Source organism: Eubalaena glacialis, chromosome 8, assembly GCF_028564815.1.
Source record: "Eubalaena glacialis isolate mEubGla1 chromosome 8, mEubGla1.1.hap2.+ XY, whole genome shotgun sequence".
Lineage (NCBI taxonomy): Eukaryota > Metazoa > Chordata > Mammalia > Artiodactyla > Balaenidae > Eubalaena > Eubalaena glacialis.
In genome coordinates, this window is record NC_083723.1 from 85,577,589 (window position 1) to 85,595,361 (window position 17,773).

A 17,773-nucleotide genomic window follows, 5' to 3' on the forward strand; every position below is an offset into this window, starting at 1 on the left:
GCCCTACCTGACTTACTACTTTGGGGCTACTATAACAAAATACCACAAACTGGGTACCTTATTAAGAACAAATTTATTTCTTACAGTTCTGGAGGGTGGAAGTCTAAGATCAAGGTGCCAGCTGATTCAGCATCTGGTGGGAGGCCACTTCCTAGCTTACAGATTGCACCTTGTAGCTGTGATCTCACATGGTGGAGGAGGAAAGGGAGTTTTCTTGGGCCTCTTTTATAAGGGCACTAATCTTATTCATGAGAGCTCCATCCTCATGACCTAATCACCCCCAAGTGTCCCACCTCCTAATATCATCTCCTTGGGGATTAGGATTTCAACATATGAATTTTGGGGACACAAACATTCAGATCATATAGCACCACCTTAGGCCAACTGAATCAGAAACCTCTGTGGTGGGGTGCAGCAATCTGTGTTTTAACAAGCCCTCCAGGTGATTCTGATGCACACTATATTTGAGAATAACTGACCTCAAACACGTCAGAGAATGAAGGTGTTACTGTGTAAAAAAATTAATTATACAGGCATGAATTAAGCTAAACTGTCTTTCCTCCAAGCAGATTAAAAACAAAACAAACAAACAAGAACTAAGTTGATGCTTATATCAAGCAAATCCAAGGAGCTATAATTTAGGAAATGTCATGAGACCAAACTGTGGTTTAGATCTAATGTATGAAAAAAAGGTTTCAGCAATTCTGGAATTATCCTCAAAATATGGCTTTAAAGAATGATTGTGTCCCTTGATGGAAATGATAAAGTAATGTTAGTGTATAATGCCATAAATATAAGAAGAGTATGGGGAACCTCAACACCTATACCACCACTGATGGAGAGGACTAAGTAGTTTCATGGACCTTTAACCCTTCCCATTTATTCAGGACTGCAATCTGTCACAAACCAGTTCATGGTTATCTGACTACAGAATGAGGCTGAACATGTCCACAGCCAAGGAGGAAATGAAAATAACAATCAAAAAAACACTTTCTATATTTTTCATGATCTTTTTTATTTAACATATATAGTACATGTAAACTGGCATAAAATTCATAAAAATACAAATTCCCCTATGCATTATCACTTTATTTCTGATACATCCTTTCATTTTCTCCTTAATATCATTGTTCTATTTTAACACTACACTGTTTCTGCTAAGCACTTTTAGAGGCTTATCTTTTTAAAGAAATACTGCCCCAACTTTGTTTTTTTTATGTCGCAATAGCTATTTTATCACTTCCTTGCCCATCCTAACCTTCCTCACACTAAAGCAAAATATTTTTAAATGCTAAAAATGCATAAAATACTGAGCTTTAATACTATTTTGTCATGTATATCGAACCTACCACTACTCTGTGCTGCCATAAAAGATATTCAAAATCTACAGCACCGGCTGCTACCAGATGTGACCAAGGCTGAGTGTGCAGTGTAGCCCAAGGCCTCTGTTCTAAACTGACTGGCCTAAAATATACTCATAGCTTGCTGGTGGAGTTACATCAATAAATACTGTTACAAAAGGAGTCTTCTGAAAAAAAAACAAAACAAAACTAATTTGATTACTTTTATCTTTTCCCAGCATACGAAACAGTTATAACAGTATTTTAATGTTTTTCCTATATAGAATTTCAAATAATTACATGTGAACTTACTGGGAAAGGAATTACTGAAAGGTGGGAAGAACAGAGAATAACTAAAAGTAAAATTTTTTAAAAAAATTTTAACTGCTGGATGTACAAAACATATTTCCGAGAGAAACAATGGCAAATAAAGCAGAGCACACACTTCCGCTCTTCCTGCCCGTGGTGCCTCTCACCCTCCTCGACCTCAAGTGCCCACTTGCTATTTTTCTGCATTGCTTCATCATTGCTCAAATTCTACTCCTAATCCACAACTCCCCAGATGCTTCCTTGTTTTCTGAAACTGGCAAAAGACCAAGAAATAAGTCAACCCATAAGTGAGAAAAAGGGGGCAGGCACCTGAAGACACTGACAATCTCCGCTGGAAGGAGGCTCCCTGGGAAAGGCGGGCTCTGGGGCAGGCTGGGGGCTGCACAGTCCTCAGCCCAGGCTGTCTCGGCAGCTGTCTGCTCTAAGCAAGCTAGTGCTTCCCCCAGACCAGGCTTGTCCTTGGGCTCTGGTGAGAAGGCAGAAAGAGAACAGCTCTTCACTGGCTCCCCGGAGTGGGCACCGGAAACCATCCCTGAGGACTCAGGTCTCAAGGACAATCCACAATGAGGTTAATCTGCCTGTGGTTAATAAAGAGAACACTGTGTAATTAAACGTGTAGTCCACCAGAGTCATGGTTTGATTAGAACGTTCAATCTTAAAACCATTTCTCAAAACTATGAGGATTCACTGTTTTGAAGAATCTCATTTCACACAAATTAACTTCTAAGAAACAAAAATTCATACTAGGAATTTAAAGCAGGTTGGAAAATCTTCCAAATAAAAATAAACAGGAAAGAAAAAAAACAAAGAGGAAGGCTGAATGTATTCATTCCTCATACTGAAATGATGCTTTTTGGAACCAAAATTATAACATAAGGTTTAAGGCTTCGTCTTATTAAAGACAGGCAATTTTAAAAGTAAAATATAAAAACTCCATTCACTTATCATTATTCATTTACTTGTTTGACAAAAAAATTAGTCATATTTTATTGTATCTTAATAGTAAAAGAAAAATTACCACATACTACAGTCTACTGTTCCACTATAAATTATGTCTACTCAAATATACATTAGTTTCTAGATGCATTATATTTGTGGTTGTTCAAAATAGTTTTTCTTAAGACTACAATTATACATGAAAAATTTTAAGTGGTTTAAAGTTATTAAAATATAAACATTTGAACAATACTAAAAATGAATAATACTAAAAATACACAATTGTCATTAAATTTTTTAAACCAAGAATAAGTACTTGACAAGCAACTAAATGTGTAAATAGCACTTATTTGACAAAGAATATTGAGAAAGAGAGAGACAGACAGACGCACACACACTAATGCCACATGGTTGGTAGTTAACAGGAATTTGGTCTTAAGGACTAGGTCCAAGAGCTTGGATTAATAACAGGCAGGAAATGCTTCATTAACGAGAGCAACAGAGAACAAAAGAATGTGAAGAAGTGAAACAAACAGAGTTCTACACAGCAAATACCCATGTCTGCCCCATCTATTCTTACTGAAGTTGATGACAGGGGCTGACTTGACTGAGGAACTTACAATAATCGCTAAAATGTTCAAAAGACAAGAGCAAAACGCAGAGAAAAAAGCAAGTGGCATCAATAGTCCACGAACTGTAAAATGAGCCCCTAAACAGTTCGTAAGTGACTATATTTTCATATCACCCTTGTCAGGACCCATCATATTTTTTATACAGGTAGCTTTGCTCACTTTAGGACAAATATTTAAGTCAAGTACAAGCATATACTCATTTGCATAGCAAATTTTAAGGGGTGCATTGAAATAGTAACCAACTGATAAACGTATAAGTATTTTTACAATCAGAATGACATTCAAATTGACCAAATAAGACGTTTTTCATTTGAAAACAGTTACTTATAAAAGCTTTGGGGATTTGAATTAAAAACAAGGCATGAGTTATTAGCAAAACATGAAAACCATTACTGGTGGACTTCTCTGTAGGCAGCGGTCATTCCTCTATAACTTCTAAGACTTTGTAAACACTATTCTGGAATACAGTGGTGAAGTGAGGCTTGGACTCCTTTACTAAGAGGTTACATAAGGGAGGTTTCCCAGCATTAGCAGGATCTTCCACATCCCAGATTTCAGGCATACTGCAACCAGGCCTAGAAAAATTAATGTGCAGATTAAAAATCAATGTACATTATATAATGGCAGATAAAGGAACACACTTTTTATGTTCCTGCTCTCATGTCATTTTTTTCTACTTAGTTTTTTTAAAAAAAATCCTATCATAGTTATTTATATTTATGTAAGCTACCATAAATCCTCTTGAGAACAAGGTGAACACAGCGAAGGTAACTATAAAGAAAGAAGAGACATATAATATACATGAATTCAGGTGGTGGGGTAAGAAATCTCAGTTGAATTCTGCCTCAGCTACTTACCAAGAATTTGGTGTGGGGTAGTTCACTCAGTCTCACTCTCCACATTTGTAAAATGGGAAGTACCCATGACATTAGCGATTAAGGGAGAGACTGTATCAAGCACATAGTCAGAGGTAATATACTGACACAGAACATTATACAGGCGTACCTCCGAGAGATCGCGGGTTTGGTTCCAGACCACCACAATAAAGCAAACATTGCAATAAAAGTGAGTTACACGAATTTTTTAGTTTCCAAGTGCATATAAAAGTTCTGTTTATTTTGAAGTCTATTAAGTGTGCAGTAGAATTACATACCTTAATTTAAAAATTCTTTATTGCTAAAAAAAGTTAACCATTACTGAGCCTTCAGTGATAAGGCTTCAGAATCTTTTTGCTGGTGGGGGGCCTTGCCTTGATGTTGATGGCTACTGATTGATCAGGGTGATGGTTGCAGACAGCTGGGGTGGCCGTGGCAATTTCTTAAAATAAGACAATAATGAAGTTTGCCACCTTGATGGACTCTTCCTTTCATGAATGATTTCTCTGTAGCATGCAATGCTGTTTGACAGTGTTTTACCCACAGTAGAATTTCCTTCAAAATTGGAATCAGTAGTCTCAAACCCTGCTGCTGCTTTATCAACTGAGTTTATATAATATTCTAAATCCTTTGTTGTCATTTTAACAATCTTCACAGCATCTTCACCAGGAGTAGATTCCATCTCAAAAAATTACTTTCTTTGCTTATGCATAAGAAGTAACTCCTCATCCATTAGTTTTATCATGAGATTGCAGCAATTCAGTCACATCTTCAGGCTCCACTTCTAATTCTAGTTGTCTTGCTATTTCTACCACATCTGCAGTTACTTCCTCCACTGATGTCTTGAACCCCTCAAAGTCATCCATGAGGGCTGGAATCAGCTTCTTCCAGGCTCCTGCTAATGTTGAGACTTTGAGCTCTTCCCATGAATCACAAAGGTTTTTAATGGTATCTAGAATGGTGGATCCTTTCCAAAAAGGTTTTCAATTGACTTTGCCCAGATCCATCAGAGGAATCACTAGCTATGGTAGCTATAGCCTTATAAAGTATATTTCTTAAATTATAAGACTTGGAAATGGAAATTACTCTTGATCCATGGGCTGCAGAATGGATGTTGCATTAGTAGGCATGAAAACAACAATAATCTTGTTGTACATCCATCAGAGCTCTTGGGTGACCAGGTGCATTGTCAATGAGCAGTCATATTTTGAAATGAACCTCTTTTTTCTGAGCAGTAGGTCTCAACAGCGGGCTTAACAAAATCAGTAAACCATGTTGTAAATAAACAGTTGTGCTGTCATCCAGGCTCTGTTGTTCCATTTATAGAGCACAGGCAAAACAGGTTTAGCATAATTCACAAGGGCTCTAGGATTTTCAGAACGATAAATGGAGCACTGGCTTCAACTTCAAGTCATCAGCTGCTTTAGCCTCTAATAAGAGAGTCAGCCTGTTCTTTGAAGCTTTGAAGCCAGTCACTGACTTGTCCTCTCTAGCTATGAAAGTCCTAGATGGCATCTTCTTCCAATAGAAGGCTATTTCATCATTGAAAATCTGTTGTTTAGGGTAGCCACCTTCATTAATGATCTTAGCTAGATCTTCTGGATAACTTGCTGCAGCTTCTACATCAGCACTTGCCACTTCACCTTGTGCTTTGATGTTATGGAGATGGTTTCTTTCCTTAAACCTCATGAATCAAACTCTATAGTTCCAAACTTTTCTTCTGTAGCTTCCTTACCTTCTCAGCCTTCATAGAACTGAAGAGAGTTAGGGCCTTGCTCTGAATTAGGCTTTGGGTTAAGGGAATGTTGTGACTGGTCTGATCTTCCACCCAGACCACTAAAACTTTCTCCATATCAGCAATAAGGCTGTTTCACTTTCTTATCGTTCATGTATTCATTGGAGTAGCACTTTTAATTTCTTTCAAAAACTTTTCCTTTGCATTCACAACATGGCTAACTGTTTGGCACAAGAGACCTAGCTTTTGGCCAATCTTGGCTTTTGACATGCCTTCCTTACTAAACTTAATCATTTCTAACTTTTGATTTAAAGTGAGAGACATGCAACTCTTTCACTTGAACACTTAGAGGCCACTGAAAGGTTATTAATTGGCCTGTGTCTCAGGGAATAGGGAGGCCCAAGGAGAGGGAGAGAGATGGGGGGAATGGCTGGTTGGAGGAACAGTCAGGACACACACACCCATCAAGTTTGCCATCTTATATGGGTACAGTACATGGTGCCCCAAAACAATTACAATAGTAACGTCAAAGATCACCTAATCAGTAACTGATATATTACTTTCAAATCTATGTTACCTAATTATTTTATAATCACCAATGTAATAACTGATTCAGGGAATTATAAGAAGTGGATGCAAGAACTACCTGGTGAAAGGCTATTGATTATAAAGGAGATTTGTCTCCTTAAAATGGAGAGAACTGGGGAACATTCTTTAATCAAGTGATCAAACTTAGCATCACCAATAATAGAACAAAGTGACAGGTACCTACCAAAGTGACATAATGGAAAGTACACACCTTCTATGTACTATTCTTGCCAAATTTTGTCAAACTGAATCTAATCATGTGGAATAAATTAGACAAATCCAAATGTGGGACATTCTTACAAGACAACTGGCTTGGACTCTTCCAAATATCAATAAAAACAAAAAAGGTGAAAGGAATTTCACAATGTTTATGTTTTTTTTAATATTAAAAAACAGAAAAATCAAGGAAAAATTATAGAGATTTGCAACAGCTTATGTTTTGTCATAGATGTTTCATTTTTCTTTATAAGAGAAAAAACCATTTCCAACAAGTCCCTTTTATTCCCAATGGCAGTCCCACTTCCCTGCTCTCCACCACGAGGCAAGCACTAGACAGGAATGCACATGCTTTCTCCGTTTCAATAACATTTTTAATTTAAAGGTAACCTTCACCCAGAAAGTGTCAAAATATAAACCTATCAAAATAAATAAGTGAAAGTCACTGTCACCTCCAACACCGTTTCTCAGAGGTGGCTTCTATAAACAATCCAGCATACATTCTGCTAGACCTTTTTTATTCACGTTCAGACATACAAGCACACAAAAACATAGGCACAGACATATTTATATTCACAGATGCTCCTGGGTTGCTTTTACAAAAACAAGATTAATCTGGGACTCCTCACTTCGCAATAAAAAGTGGTCATTGTTGCATTTCGTAAAGACCTACTTTATTCTTTTTCATAGATGCATAAATAATACATAGTACGTCTATGTATTATTTAACCACTCTTTTATGGATGGATATTTTAATTGTTTCTCATTTTGTCATTATAAAACAATGCTGATATAAACAATTTTATGCCCATATTTTTCTGTAAACGAAACTTCTAGAAGCAGCACTATCACTATGTCAAAAGGCTATACAATTTTCACTTTGCTTCTATCAAATTATCTCCCAAAAAGGTATTACCAGTGAGTGTTCCTGCAAAGAGTGTTCAGTGCACACTTTTTTGCACACCCTTGCCGACACTAGATTCTACCAATGTACGAAAATATGACTGAACTTGGGTTTTCTACATTTCAATTTTCTCACACATACTAAGGCCAAACCGTTATTACACTGCAGGCCAATGATAGTAGAGAGTAAAACATACATGAAGTACCAGCTACTGAGTTCAATTGCTTTCAGGAAAAGAAGAGGGCAAAGAGCTGCCTTTGTGAGCTCTGTCTAACACCTTTTAGTCCTTTTCTGAGTTTTCTGAAGTTTCCCCAGGCCGGCCAGCTACATCTTTAAAATGGCATTAGTGAAAATCTGAATAATTTTCTTCTGAATTCACGTATTTTAATTTTATGTCAACTCTATTATGGGAATTAATCAGAAAGAGAGCAGAGAACGGAGAATAAAAAAGGAGTTAATTAAAAACTCATCTACAACTTGCATTGGAGTATATTTTCCTACTTGTATTTGAACACAGGGTATCAAGTATTTAAGGAATAATCAAGCATACAATTAAGCCACTTTGTAAATGAGAGCACATAAATACAGTGCCCACCAAGGTGCCGAGCACAGTTTAAGCTCCAGATAGATATTAGTCCCTCTTCCCTTTCTTCTCCTATTTGAATTTCCCACTTGCTCCCCCTGTTCTGCCATATCTTTCTTTTCCAGTAACATACAGCTGTCTCAGGCTGGCATAACAGACAGAATTGGAGAGTGAGGGCCAAGGGAATAAAGAAGATCCCGATTCTGGTAGAGAGCTCTCTGGCCAGAAACTCAGTTCTTCCTACTGCAAAGGTATGTGCTAAGTATTAGTCCTTCTTCCCTTTCCTCTTCTGTCTGAGCCCTCCACCTGCTTCCCTGTCAGGACAGAAAGCACAGCTGTGTTCTGTCTCCAGCTTTAAGCAGAGTGCACCTGTCTAAGATTTCCTGAGACTTATAATCCTGTAGTAGATAGTGTTCTTTCAGTAACTGAGCAGGGAAACCAGATGAGAGGAAGCCATTTCTTCAGCTTCCTCCCTCCCCACTCCTGCTGCAACAAATACAACAAGGGCAAGTCAAGGTCCAGAGGGGGGGAAGCCGGCACACACCTCCACTCCTCTCGACTCTCAGTCTTAATGCCTGTGAGCTCTAAATGGAGATGATCAGAAGCCAGTTAATTTACTGCTGACTTTGTTTAGTGTGCAAGATTTATTGCCATACTTCCTAAATTTGTCTTTTGATCCTTTCTTGTGTACAAAAACCAGTGCTCTGCCCATCAGAACATGAGACTACTACAACTATGCAAATCCAAGGAGCTCCATCAACATCTTAGCTCTATCAACATCAACGGGCTTAGCTGCTCCACAGCATGTGGATCGTCCCAGACCAGGGATTGAACCCATGTCCCCTGCACTGGCAGGCGGATTCTTAACCACTGCGCCACCAGGGAAGTCCCTTTTTTTTTTTTTCAGAATGAAGCACCTTAGCCTCTGCAATTTCCACATATTCAAAACACTATGCAGGAGTCCAGGAAAAAATGAAGACTCTTGAATCAAGGTTCATCATTAGCTTGGGGGAAAAAGGTCATGAAATAATTTTTATGTTCCAGTAACCTACAGGTGTTTCAGGCTGGCATCACTGAACTGGAGAGACGGAGAGTAAACCCTAAGGCAGTAAAGAAGATCCCAATGCTGGTGGAAATCTCTGCCAAAAAACTGAGTCCTTCTGACTGCAAATGTCAGCCCGCCATTCATTTATTACAGTGTCTTCATCAAATTGTTATGAGAGATGCTTATCTTTTTGTCCTAAATTTATATAACAAAGTTAAAGGTTATGTATATAAATTTCACATATATTCTTACGTTCATAAAGACTTAAAGTGTTTTCTAAATTATGACTCAATAACATTTTCTGTAGATCCTGATTAAATTCAAATCACCTGTGACATATTCAATGGCAAATCATTCAACAATAAAAATTTATTTGAGTTTCCTTGTGGGCAATGCTTGATAGGTACTGTGTCACAGAACTGTTTTTACTCCTACATCAATATTTAATCATTTCATCTTAACACCCTTGTGTATTGTTGAAATACATGGTAAATGAGTATGATTAAGCCACAGATACAGCAATCTCCTAGAGACGTCTGTTTACTTCAAGAGTAGTGAGAATTTTAAAAATAATAGTATTCCATAAAATATCCTGGATTTCTGATAAAACTATTCCTTTCTGTATTCCTCATGGGGTGAATGCTCTGGTATTTTAATAGCAAGCTATCATCTGCTGTCTAGTCACCCAAGTGTAACATTTCTAAATAGTCAACTTTAGAATTCACATTTGCTTTTAAAATCTTACTCTTATTGCTCTACTCTGCTTAGTGAACTTCTCTGTGGAAATAGATACTTTTTAAAACTATAAACCCAAGAGAATATGGGGTAAGGTTAATTATTTTCCCACTCAAATAAGATGCAAAACAGAAAGAAAGAAGTTCACTCTGAGTTGATGCTGGGAGGAGGAGTCCCATCTATCACAGGATATGGTATGGTGCAGAGATGTGGTATGGACAAAGCTGCCTGACTTCATTATAATGAGACTCTCCATTATTTGGTTTCAGACTCCACAAGTCTTTTGAGAGAAAATACATCCAACTTTAAATAAAAGTTTCTCAAAAAAACATCAAAGGCAAATATGAACAATTTGGGAAATTATCAGTAAGTGCCAATACCTTTAAGGTAATGTGCACATGTAAATCATTATAAAAATAAATAGATGTTTAAAATGACTAGAAAAGAAAAAACTCCAAATAATTATCAAAAAAGTTTTTTCTGCTTATACTTTGCTATTATATACATCTCACACATACAACTAGTAAAGCACTTGCCATGAGACTGAATTAACTTTAATGTCTTATGAATATAAAATACTGTATTGAGTACTCACTTGGATCTTCTTATACACCAGGACTCTTCCAGGACGTAGTAATTCACTTGTAACTTTATCAATTCTCGCTTCACTTCTTCAGCTGCTTTTCGACTATACATTGAATATACTATTTTCGTTCTGGCTCTAAAGAAAAATAATTAGGCAGAAGATTTTCAAGATCAAAAGAATGCAATCAACCTATTTGGACAAAAGCACTGAATGGAGCTAGAAGAGAGACTCTACAGAAGAATCAGGTCAAGGGAACATTCTTCACAGGAGTTCCTGCTAAGGGGCACTGGGGAGGTCAGTCGAAAAAAGCACAAGTAGCACAAGAGTCCTGAGAGAAAAAGTTCAGTTTAATGAATCCCTCCATTTCCAAACTTAGTCTTTTGGTTGTTTGAGTGCTTGTTTTTGTTTTAAATTCTCCATCACTCTATCACAAATAAGAGTATGAGCTACACAGACACAACTACAGGACTACTTTAAAGGTACAACAGTCCTAACTTTGAGAACAAACAATTAGCATTAAATGGCTCTCCATTTTATTCCTAATTAAAAAAAAAACCAAAATACAAAAAACTAAACTTATTCAACATAATTGCTCTGGAAATTAGTTTGCTAAAATTGATTTTTTAATGAAAAAGCTTTTTATTTATAAAAGGTATGTCTCGCTGTTACACAAAATATTAATAAGGATTCACCAATCACTTAGGAAATGACTAGCTGACCAACCTAGAAATTGCATGAAAATTAAATCTATTTCCTTTACAAAGAGAACACAACACTCTAACTTATGAAAAAATAGTAAAAAAAACCCAAAAAAACAAGATCATTCTAGTAGGCTATATTGGTGAAAATCAGAAAAAAACCCTCTTTGAATGGGATTCCATCTCAACTGACTCCTCAGAATTCAAGAAAAATAGCCTATAAGAAAACCTTAATAAAAACTATAGGCTAGTGAATCTTCTGGGGAACTTAAAGGTGATGATAACTAATAAGGACCTGGGTGTCTGGAGCCCTGTAACCTGTATAAAACAGACATGGGGTGATTTCTTTTTGCTGCCTAGGAGAGAAGATAACCCCAAAGACTGTAGTTTTATTGTCCTATGGAGCCTTAACAGTTTGTACTGAACTTAGCCATCGTATTTCAGCATTCTTTGTCCACAAACTCTATAAACCCCAGTTCACCATATCCTTTTGAAACACTTCTCATTATTTTGCTGGTTCCCTCACTCACTATTTGTAAGAAAAATTTGTTTTCAACAATGTGATATTTGTGTACTAACCTCAAACCTGCATCTTCATAATGTGGATGATTCACAATGGGCCGAAGTGCAGAGAGTTTAACACTTGCCATTGTAGGCATGGCACCTGCAAACACTGCATCTGCAAAGCAGGAAGGAAGGTCTTAGGAAGACACCTGGTGAGCATGACAAGGGGTCTCCTTCTGGTCAACTCAGTTACTTCCCAGGTGAAAAAGCTGAGGCCCGAATCATGATAAAGATTCAATGACAGAACCAGAATGAAGTCAGGTAGCTAATAAAATTGTGGTCAGCAACCAAGCCTGGATAAACTATTTTCCTTGGAAGATAAAGCCTCATCGTATGTCTCATCATTGAGGATTTCCGTTTCTTTCATTTGTTTTTAATGTCTTTTCCTGCTTCTAGGAAAGAAGTAACAAATTGACTAGGGAAGTTTTATAGCACCTAGGAATTCTGGAAGATGATTTAATATTCAGTCACTTGATACTCAGATGACAACAAAAACCTCTCTTTCTATACATGAATAAAATATCACATTCCATGAGTTCATTTCAAGAAGGAATGTGAAGGGCTAAGATTAAAAATTAATTAGGAAAATAAGCATAACATAAATTATTTTAAATTGTGCCATGCAAAACTCTGGATATACTTTGAAAAAAATTAGAATTTATGTAAAATAGAGAAATAAATAACTAAGAAAATACATGTAACATTTCCTTTGCAAACTACATAAGCAAGACTGACATCTCTCTCTTTCTGGATAATCTAGAAGCAGGACTGCTTAGAAAGATTGAAAGTAACTTGGGTTGAGGATTGTGCAGTTGTACATAAAACTGTAGGGAAAACCACAGCTAAATAATATGACCTTTTTTTACCTGGTTTAGTGCTATATTTAATCCATTCTATAAGTTCTTCTTGCGGCAAATTGCTGAACTCCCCTACAATATTCCACTGGGTTTGCAGATTTGCTGAACCTTGTATCGACATGGCTGCTAACACAGCAAAAACAACAGCACCAGGATGTACTTTGCAAAAGAGCCATCCAAATAGCTGAAACCAGATTAAGAATACATTGACAATTGTTAGTACAAACCAGCCTGCATCCAACTTCCCAGAGAACAATACAGTCTCTGCTAGAATCCCAGATACAGGACTAATAATTCTAAGGAAAAGTTCCAGAAACAATAACCTGAGGGATCAAAACAATTCTACCATTAGCCTAATATAGGTGGGACATGATTTAAGAAACTCTTCCGTCAACTTGCTCTACTCCCAGATTCGGGTAAGGCCAGGCCTACCTATATAATTTGCCAGACTCAGTGCAAAATAAAAATGTGGGTTCCTTGGGACTTTCCTGGCAGTCCAGTGGTTAAGACTCCATGCTTCCACTGCAGGGGGCACAGGTTCAATCCCTGGTCAAGAACTAAGATCCCACATGCCACGTGGTGCAGCCAAAAAAAATGTGGGCTCCTTGTCTGACATTTTTTAAGAAGTTCAAAACAGCCACAGCAGAGCATCAATCTAGGTGCAGAGTCCTTCTGAGTGTGGGCCCCTGTGCGATCACTGCTTTCTATCAACATCTGTAGTTATCATTCATGAATTCAGCCCGCACTGAATGAGTGTTTGTTGTACACCAAGGACTATTTTAGAAGTTAAAAGGATAAGGGATCTGCTTTGGCCCTTACCCCTTAGATAAGATTAGTATAAAACCATGAAGAACTTTAATTATAAACAATTTAAAGAACTTTGGGTAATTTAATATTATTTTAGAGCCACTCAATAACAAAGGCTGGGGTAAAATTACCATAGAAGCTATAATGCCAACATAACAATCATCTCACCTGTCTTGAGCAGATCAAGGAAGCCATAACGCACATGTGTGGCGTCAAAAAGAGTTTTAGTCTCATAATTAAAACACCAAGGACTGTATATGCTAACAGTTGCAATGCATGATAAACCAGCTGAAAGAAAGAGAAAATATTTTTACTCCTACTATTTGTGAAGTTTAAGAATATATTGTTAAATTGGTGAATATATAGAAAAGGGTACTTTTTCTTAGTAGCAATATTTTGATTTCTGAAATAATATTTAATTATATTTAATATTATAATCAACATTTTGATTTCTAAAAGTCTTAAAATTCACTTTCAAACTTGTTCCTTTTATTAGAGGGCTAAAATTATAAAGACCCTCAGGGAAGTGGTCCTATAATTCTGCTCAGAATCAAGCCTGGGGTTAATAAAGCCCACATTTCTGAACCAGATGGAAATATGAAATACAGTATCATGAACTATAGTCACCATGCTGTTGCTGAGACAGTAGATCTTAAAAGTCCTCTTCACAAGAAAAAAAGAAAAAAAATTTGAGTAACTACGTATGGTAACGGATGTTAACTAGACTTATCATGGTGATCATTCCACAATATATACAAATTCAAGTCATTATGTTGTACATCTGAAACTAACATAATATTATATGTCAACTATACCTCAATTAAAAAAAAAACCAGGCTGAATAACCAGGAGATGGGAATAGCAACCAGTACCATCTCTGAGGCCTCAGGGCAAGGTGAGCAGAGAGAAAAGGGATCCCTAATAATGCAAAAGACACTCTGCATACGTGTCTAAATGGTCTCCAGCAATGAACTGCTATTACCTTGAGGATGATCAGAGCCGACCAAATGAGTTTCCTACCTAATTGCTCTAACAAATGAATGGTCATGTTTGTAGTATTCTCGTAAAAACACATTACAGGCCTATTTTGAAGATGATTAGTGACTTACCAATAAAGTTAGAAAATGGAACGAGAAAGAATAATCCGAATACATACAAACATTAAAACAAGGCAAATTTTGGTAATATTAAGCCTTTACCTCTCCATGATCAAATTGGTGTTTTCTGAAATGGAAAAAGAAATGCTATCATTGAATCACTACTGAAGCACTTACTTCAATCATGTGCATTTTTATCTTACAAATATGAGTTTTACAACTTCTGTAATATTCCCTCAGGACACATACATGTGAATCAAAATAACTGAAAGTTATAAACCAAAACTGGTGCTACAGTCTTTTAAAACAGTTTATTTTGCATATCCCACATATCTGACTACACGGATATTTATTAGGCCAACAAGGCGCGCTGGCTGTGTATCAGATACCTCACTGGTAATATAACCTGGCAAAGCAGGGAGTGAAAAGAAACTCTGCAGCCCTCACAGTCCCATACCCCTACTTCCTGTCCCCAGCAGTCCCTCAGCTCCCCCGTAAACTCTAGCTGCTTTAGAGACAATTTAGGAAGCCACACACAAGACTTTTTTTCAGCAGCAGCTCTGGAATATAAAAATAGCCACATAATGCCAGCTTTACCTTTGCTTGACAGTTTTAATTTCCTAAGAAAGGATGCATCTTTATAGGCCCATATATCCTCCCCACATCTCACTCCGGTCCCCTTCCCCGCACCCCGACCCCGTGTTGAGTCTCATCACAGCAGTGAGAGCAACCTTTTGAAAATGGGAACCCAGACATGCCACTCCCTTACTTAAAACTTTCCAATCGGCTATGGGGTTTTTTGTAATTAAAGTAAACTCTCAAATCCTTACCATGCTACACATAGTCCTCCTAATCTGGTTCCCCACCTGCCATCCTGGAAACTCATCTTCTATCAGGTTCCCTCTTGATCACTGTGCTCCAGTCATACTAGACTAATTTTATGCCTTAAAACATCAGAGAGCCGCCTTTGACTCCCATATTCAGTGCCCCTTACCTTGATCACTCCCACTCCATTTCCCTGTTTTATCTTCTCACAGAAAACAGTTTTCACTTATTGGTTTATTTGATTATCATATGTCTCTCCTAACTAAAATGAACCCTTCAGGAGGACCAGGTACAAATCCATCCATCCACTCAATTTCATTCAGCCCTGAGCAGTAAACAAGATGGAAAAAAATCCGTGCCCTCACAGAGTTTACATATAAGTTGAAAGAGACAAACAAAAAGCAAATAAACATACATCACATGGCGATAAATACTGTGGGGAAAAAAGGAAACAGGGTAAAAGATGCAGGGAGTGCTGGGTGACTGGGATGGCATATATTATCAGTGTGGTCACCAACTGAGTGACATCTGAGCAAAGCCTGAAGGAGCTGAGAGTTTGAGCCTGAGGATCCCTCAGGGAAGAAGAGCACTTCAGGCAGAGAGAACAGACATGGCAAAGCCTCATGGTAGCAGGCTCCCTGATGGGCTAACAGCAAAGACAGCATGATTAGGGAGAAGAGGGAGTGAGGAGGAGAATGAGATGAGGGGGATCCAGGAGAAGGGTACTGACAGGGAAGAACATTCTGAGGCTCAGTATTGTGTTCGCAAAATTTGAGATTCTCATTAGACACCCAAGTAGAAATGACAAACAGGGAATCGTACGTATAAATCTGGAGTTCAAGGGAGAAGTCTGGATCAGAGACACAAATGTGCGACTTGATAACACATACCTTCTCTATCCTAAACACTGATATATTTCCAAGACCTAGAAAACAATGCCTAGCACATAGAGTTCAATCTTTTTTTTTGAATGAATGAGCAAATGATTCAATTAACCCCTAAACTAGGTAGCACACAATCTGATTTGAGGACTTGCTTTCAAATATATTGATGTGTTAGCAAACAGTAAAATTACTGGGCAAATGAAGGAAGTGAAATGGATCCTCCTTTATTCTTCTTTCATGCCAAGTAAAAATTATCAGTTACCATTTACCGAGCACCTAAAATGTTAATATGATCATTACATTCCCATAACTCTGATTTTACAACTATTTATTATCCTAACTGACAGCTAAGGAAAACAGGTCACAGAGCTAGTAAGAGGTGAAGCCAGGTCTATATATTGACTGGTTTCAGAGTCAATATATTTTCTACTTCATCATGCTGTCTCTATCCTACTTTACCCCCTAGCTCCCTGAATAAAGGAGATACTGATACTCACATCTTGAGAATTAAAATGTATGTCCTACCTCTCCCCTTTTTACACTGGCATATGACTTTGGTACTTATGCAAAATGAAACGTTGATGTGCCATTCTCCTTTCCAAAAAGCTCTGATCCTACCTGAACTGAGAGCCCCATGAAGCTCAGTGCTTTTCTATAGTTACTTCTATAGTTGAGTTATTATTGAAAAGACTGTTTTGTTTCTGTGAAAAGTTCCACCTTTCTCTTCCAGAGGTGCATACTATAGTTATAACGGTAGCCCCTTTCTGAGCTCTTAAAAAAATTTCAGCTCAATTGAAGAGAAATTTTGGCATTATATACCAGAAGCTTTTTTCTTTTCCCCGGCCCTCAAAGGCATCAGGTAGAAGTAAGGGCACAGTTACAGTAAATTGTTTCTAAACAAGAACAAGGATTGTCTCAAGAATGCATGCAATAATTTATCACTGGTTGGAGGTGAAAGAACAATAGATAAGGCTGTGTGTTATAAAAGAAAATATATAGACACACAAATTCAACAATCTCTACTCGCCCAAAAAATCTCACAAAAGAATGAAATTAGAATTAAAACTTCCTTTGCTCCATCCTCTAATCCCATGCTCCTAACAGTTACAAGTTTTATCCTTCCATATCCCTCCTATGTACAAATACACATACAAAATCTTCATATTTTAAACAAAAGTGTAATCATCATTTACATGTCTTGTAATTTTTTAATTCAAGGATGTATGATGAAATATTTCCATAAAGAAATTCCACTTTATGACTGGGTCATAAGTAAACCAATCCCGTACTAGTGGATATTTTGGTTGTTCTCATTTTCCACATTACATACACCACCACAGTGGGCATCTCTGTACCATTACCTCTGCATTTCCGTGAGCATTTCTAGGGGACACGTTTGCACTGGTGAAACTGCAGAGTTAAAGGACGAGCCCACTGTATGTTTTGCTTGTATTGCCTAACTGCCCTACCACCCACTTCCTCCCACGTTTGCAAGCACTGGGTATTATTAATTTTTACAAACTTGATAAGTAAAAA

At 37.4% G+C, this 17,773-nt stretch overlaps 1 protein-coding gene across 1 annotated transcript in view; it reads right to left on the reverse strand.

The window, feature by feature from the left end:
- Positions 1-1,048: 1,048 nt before the first annotated feature.
- DPY19L1 (dpy-19 like C-mannosyltransferase 1) overlaps positions 1,049-17,773 on the reverse strand; it is a 96,324-nt gene continuing 79,599 nt past the window's right edge. Inside the window, exons 17-23 of the mRNA XM_061198665.1 lie at positions 14,631-14,655; positions 13,600-13,719; positions 12,634-12,808; positions 11,783-11,882; positions 10,515-10,640; positions 3,632-3,813; positions 1,049-2,248 (exon numbers count right to left, since the gene is read on the reverse strand). Of these exons, the coding sequence (XP_061054648.1) occupies positions 3,657-3,813; positions 10,515-10,640; positions 11,783-11,882; positions 12,634-12,808; positions 13,600-13,719; positions 14,631-14,655 (703 nt within the window). The 3' untranslated portion in view covers positions 1,049-2,248; positions 3,632-3,656. The remainder of the gene's footprint in view (positions 2,249-3,631; positions 3,814-10,514; positions 10,641-11,782; positions 11,883-12,633; positions 12,809-13,599; positions 13,720-14,630; positions 14,656-17,773) is intronic.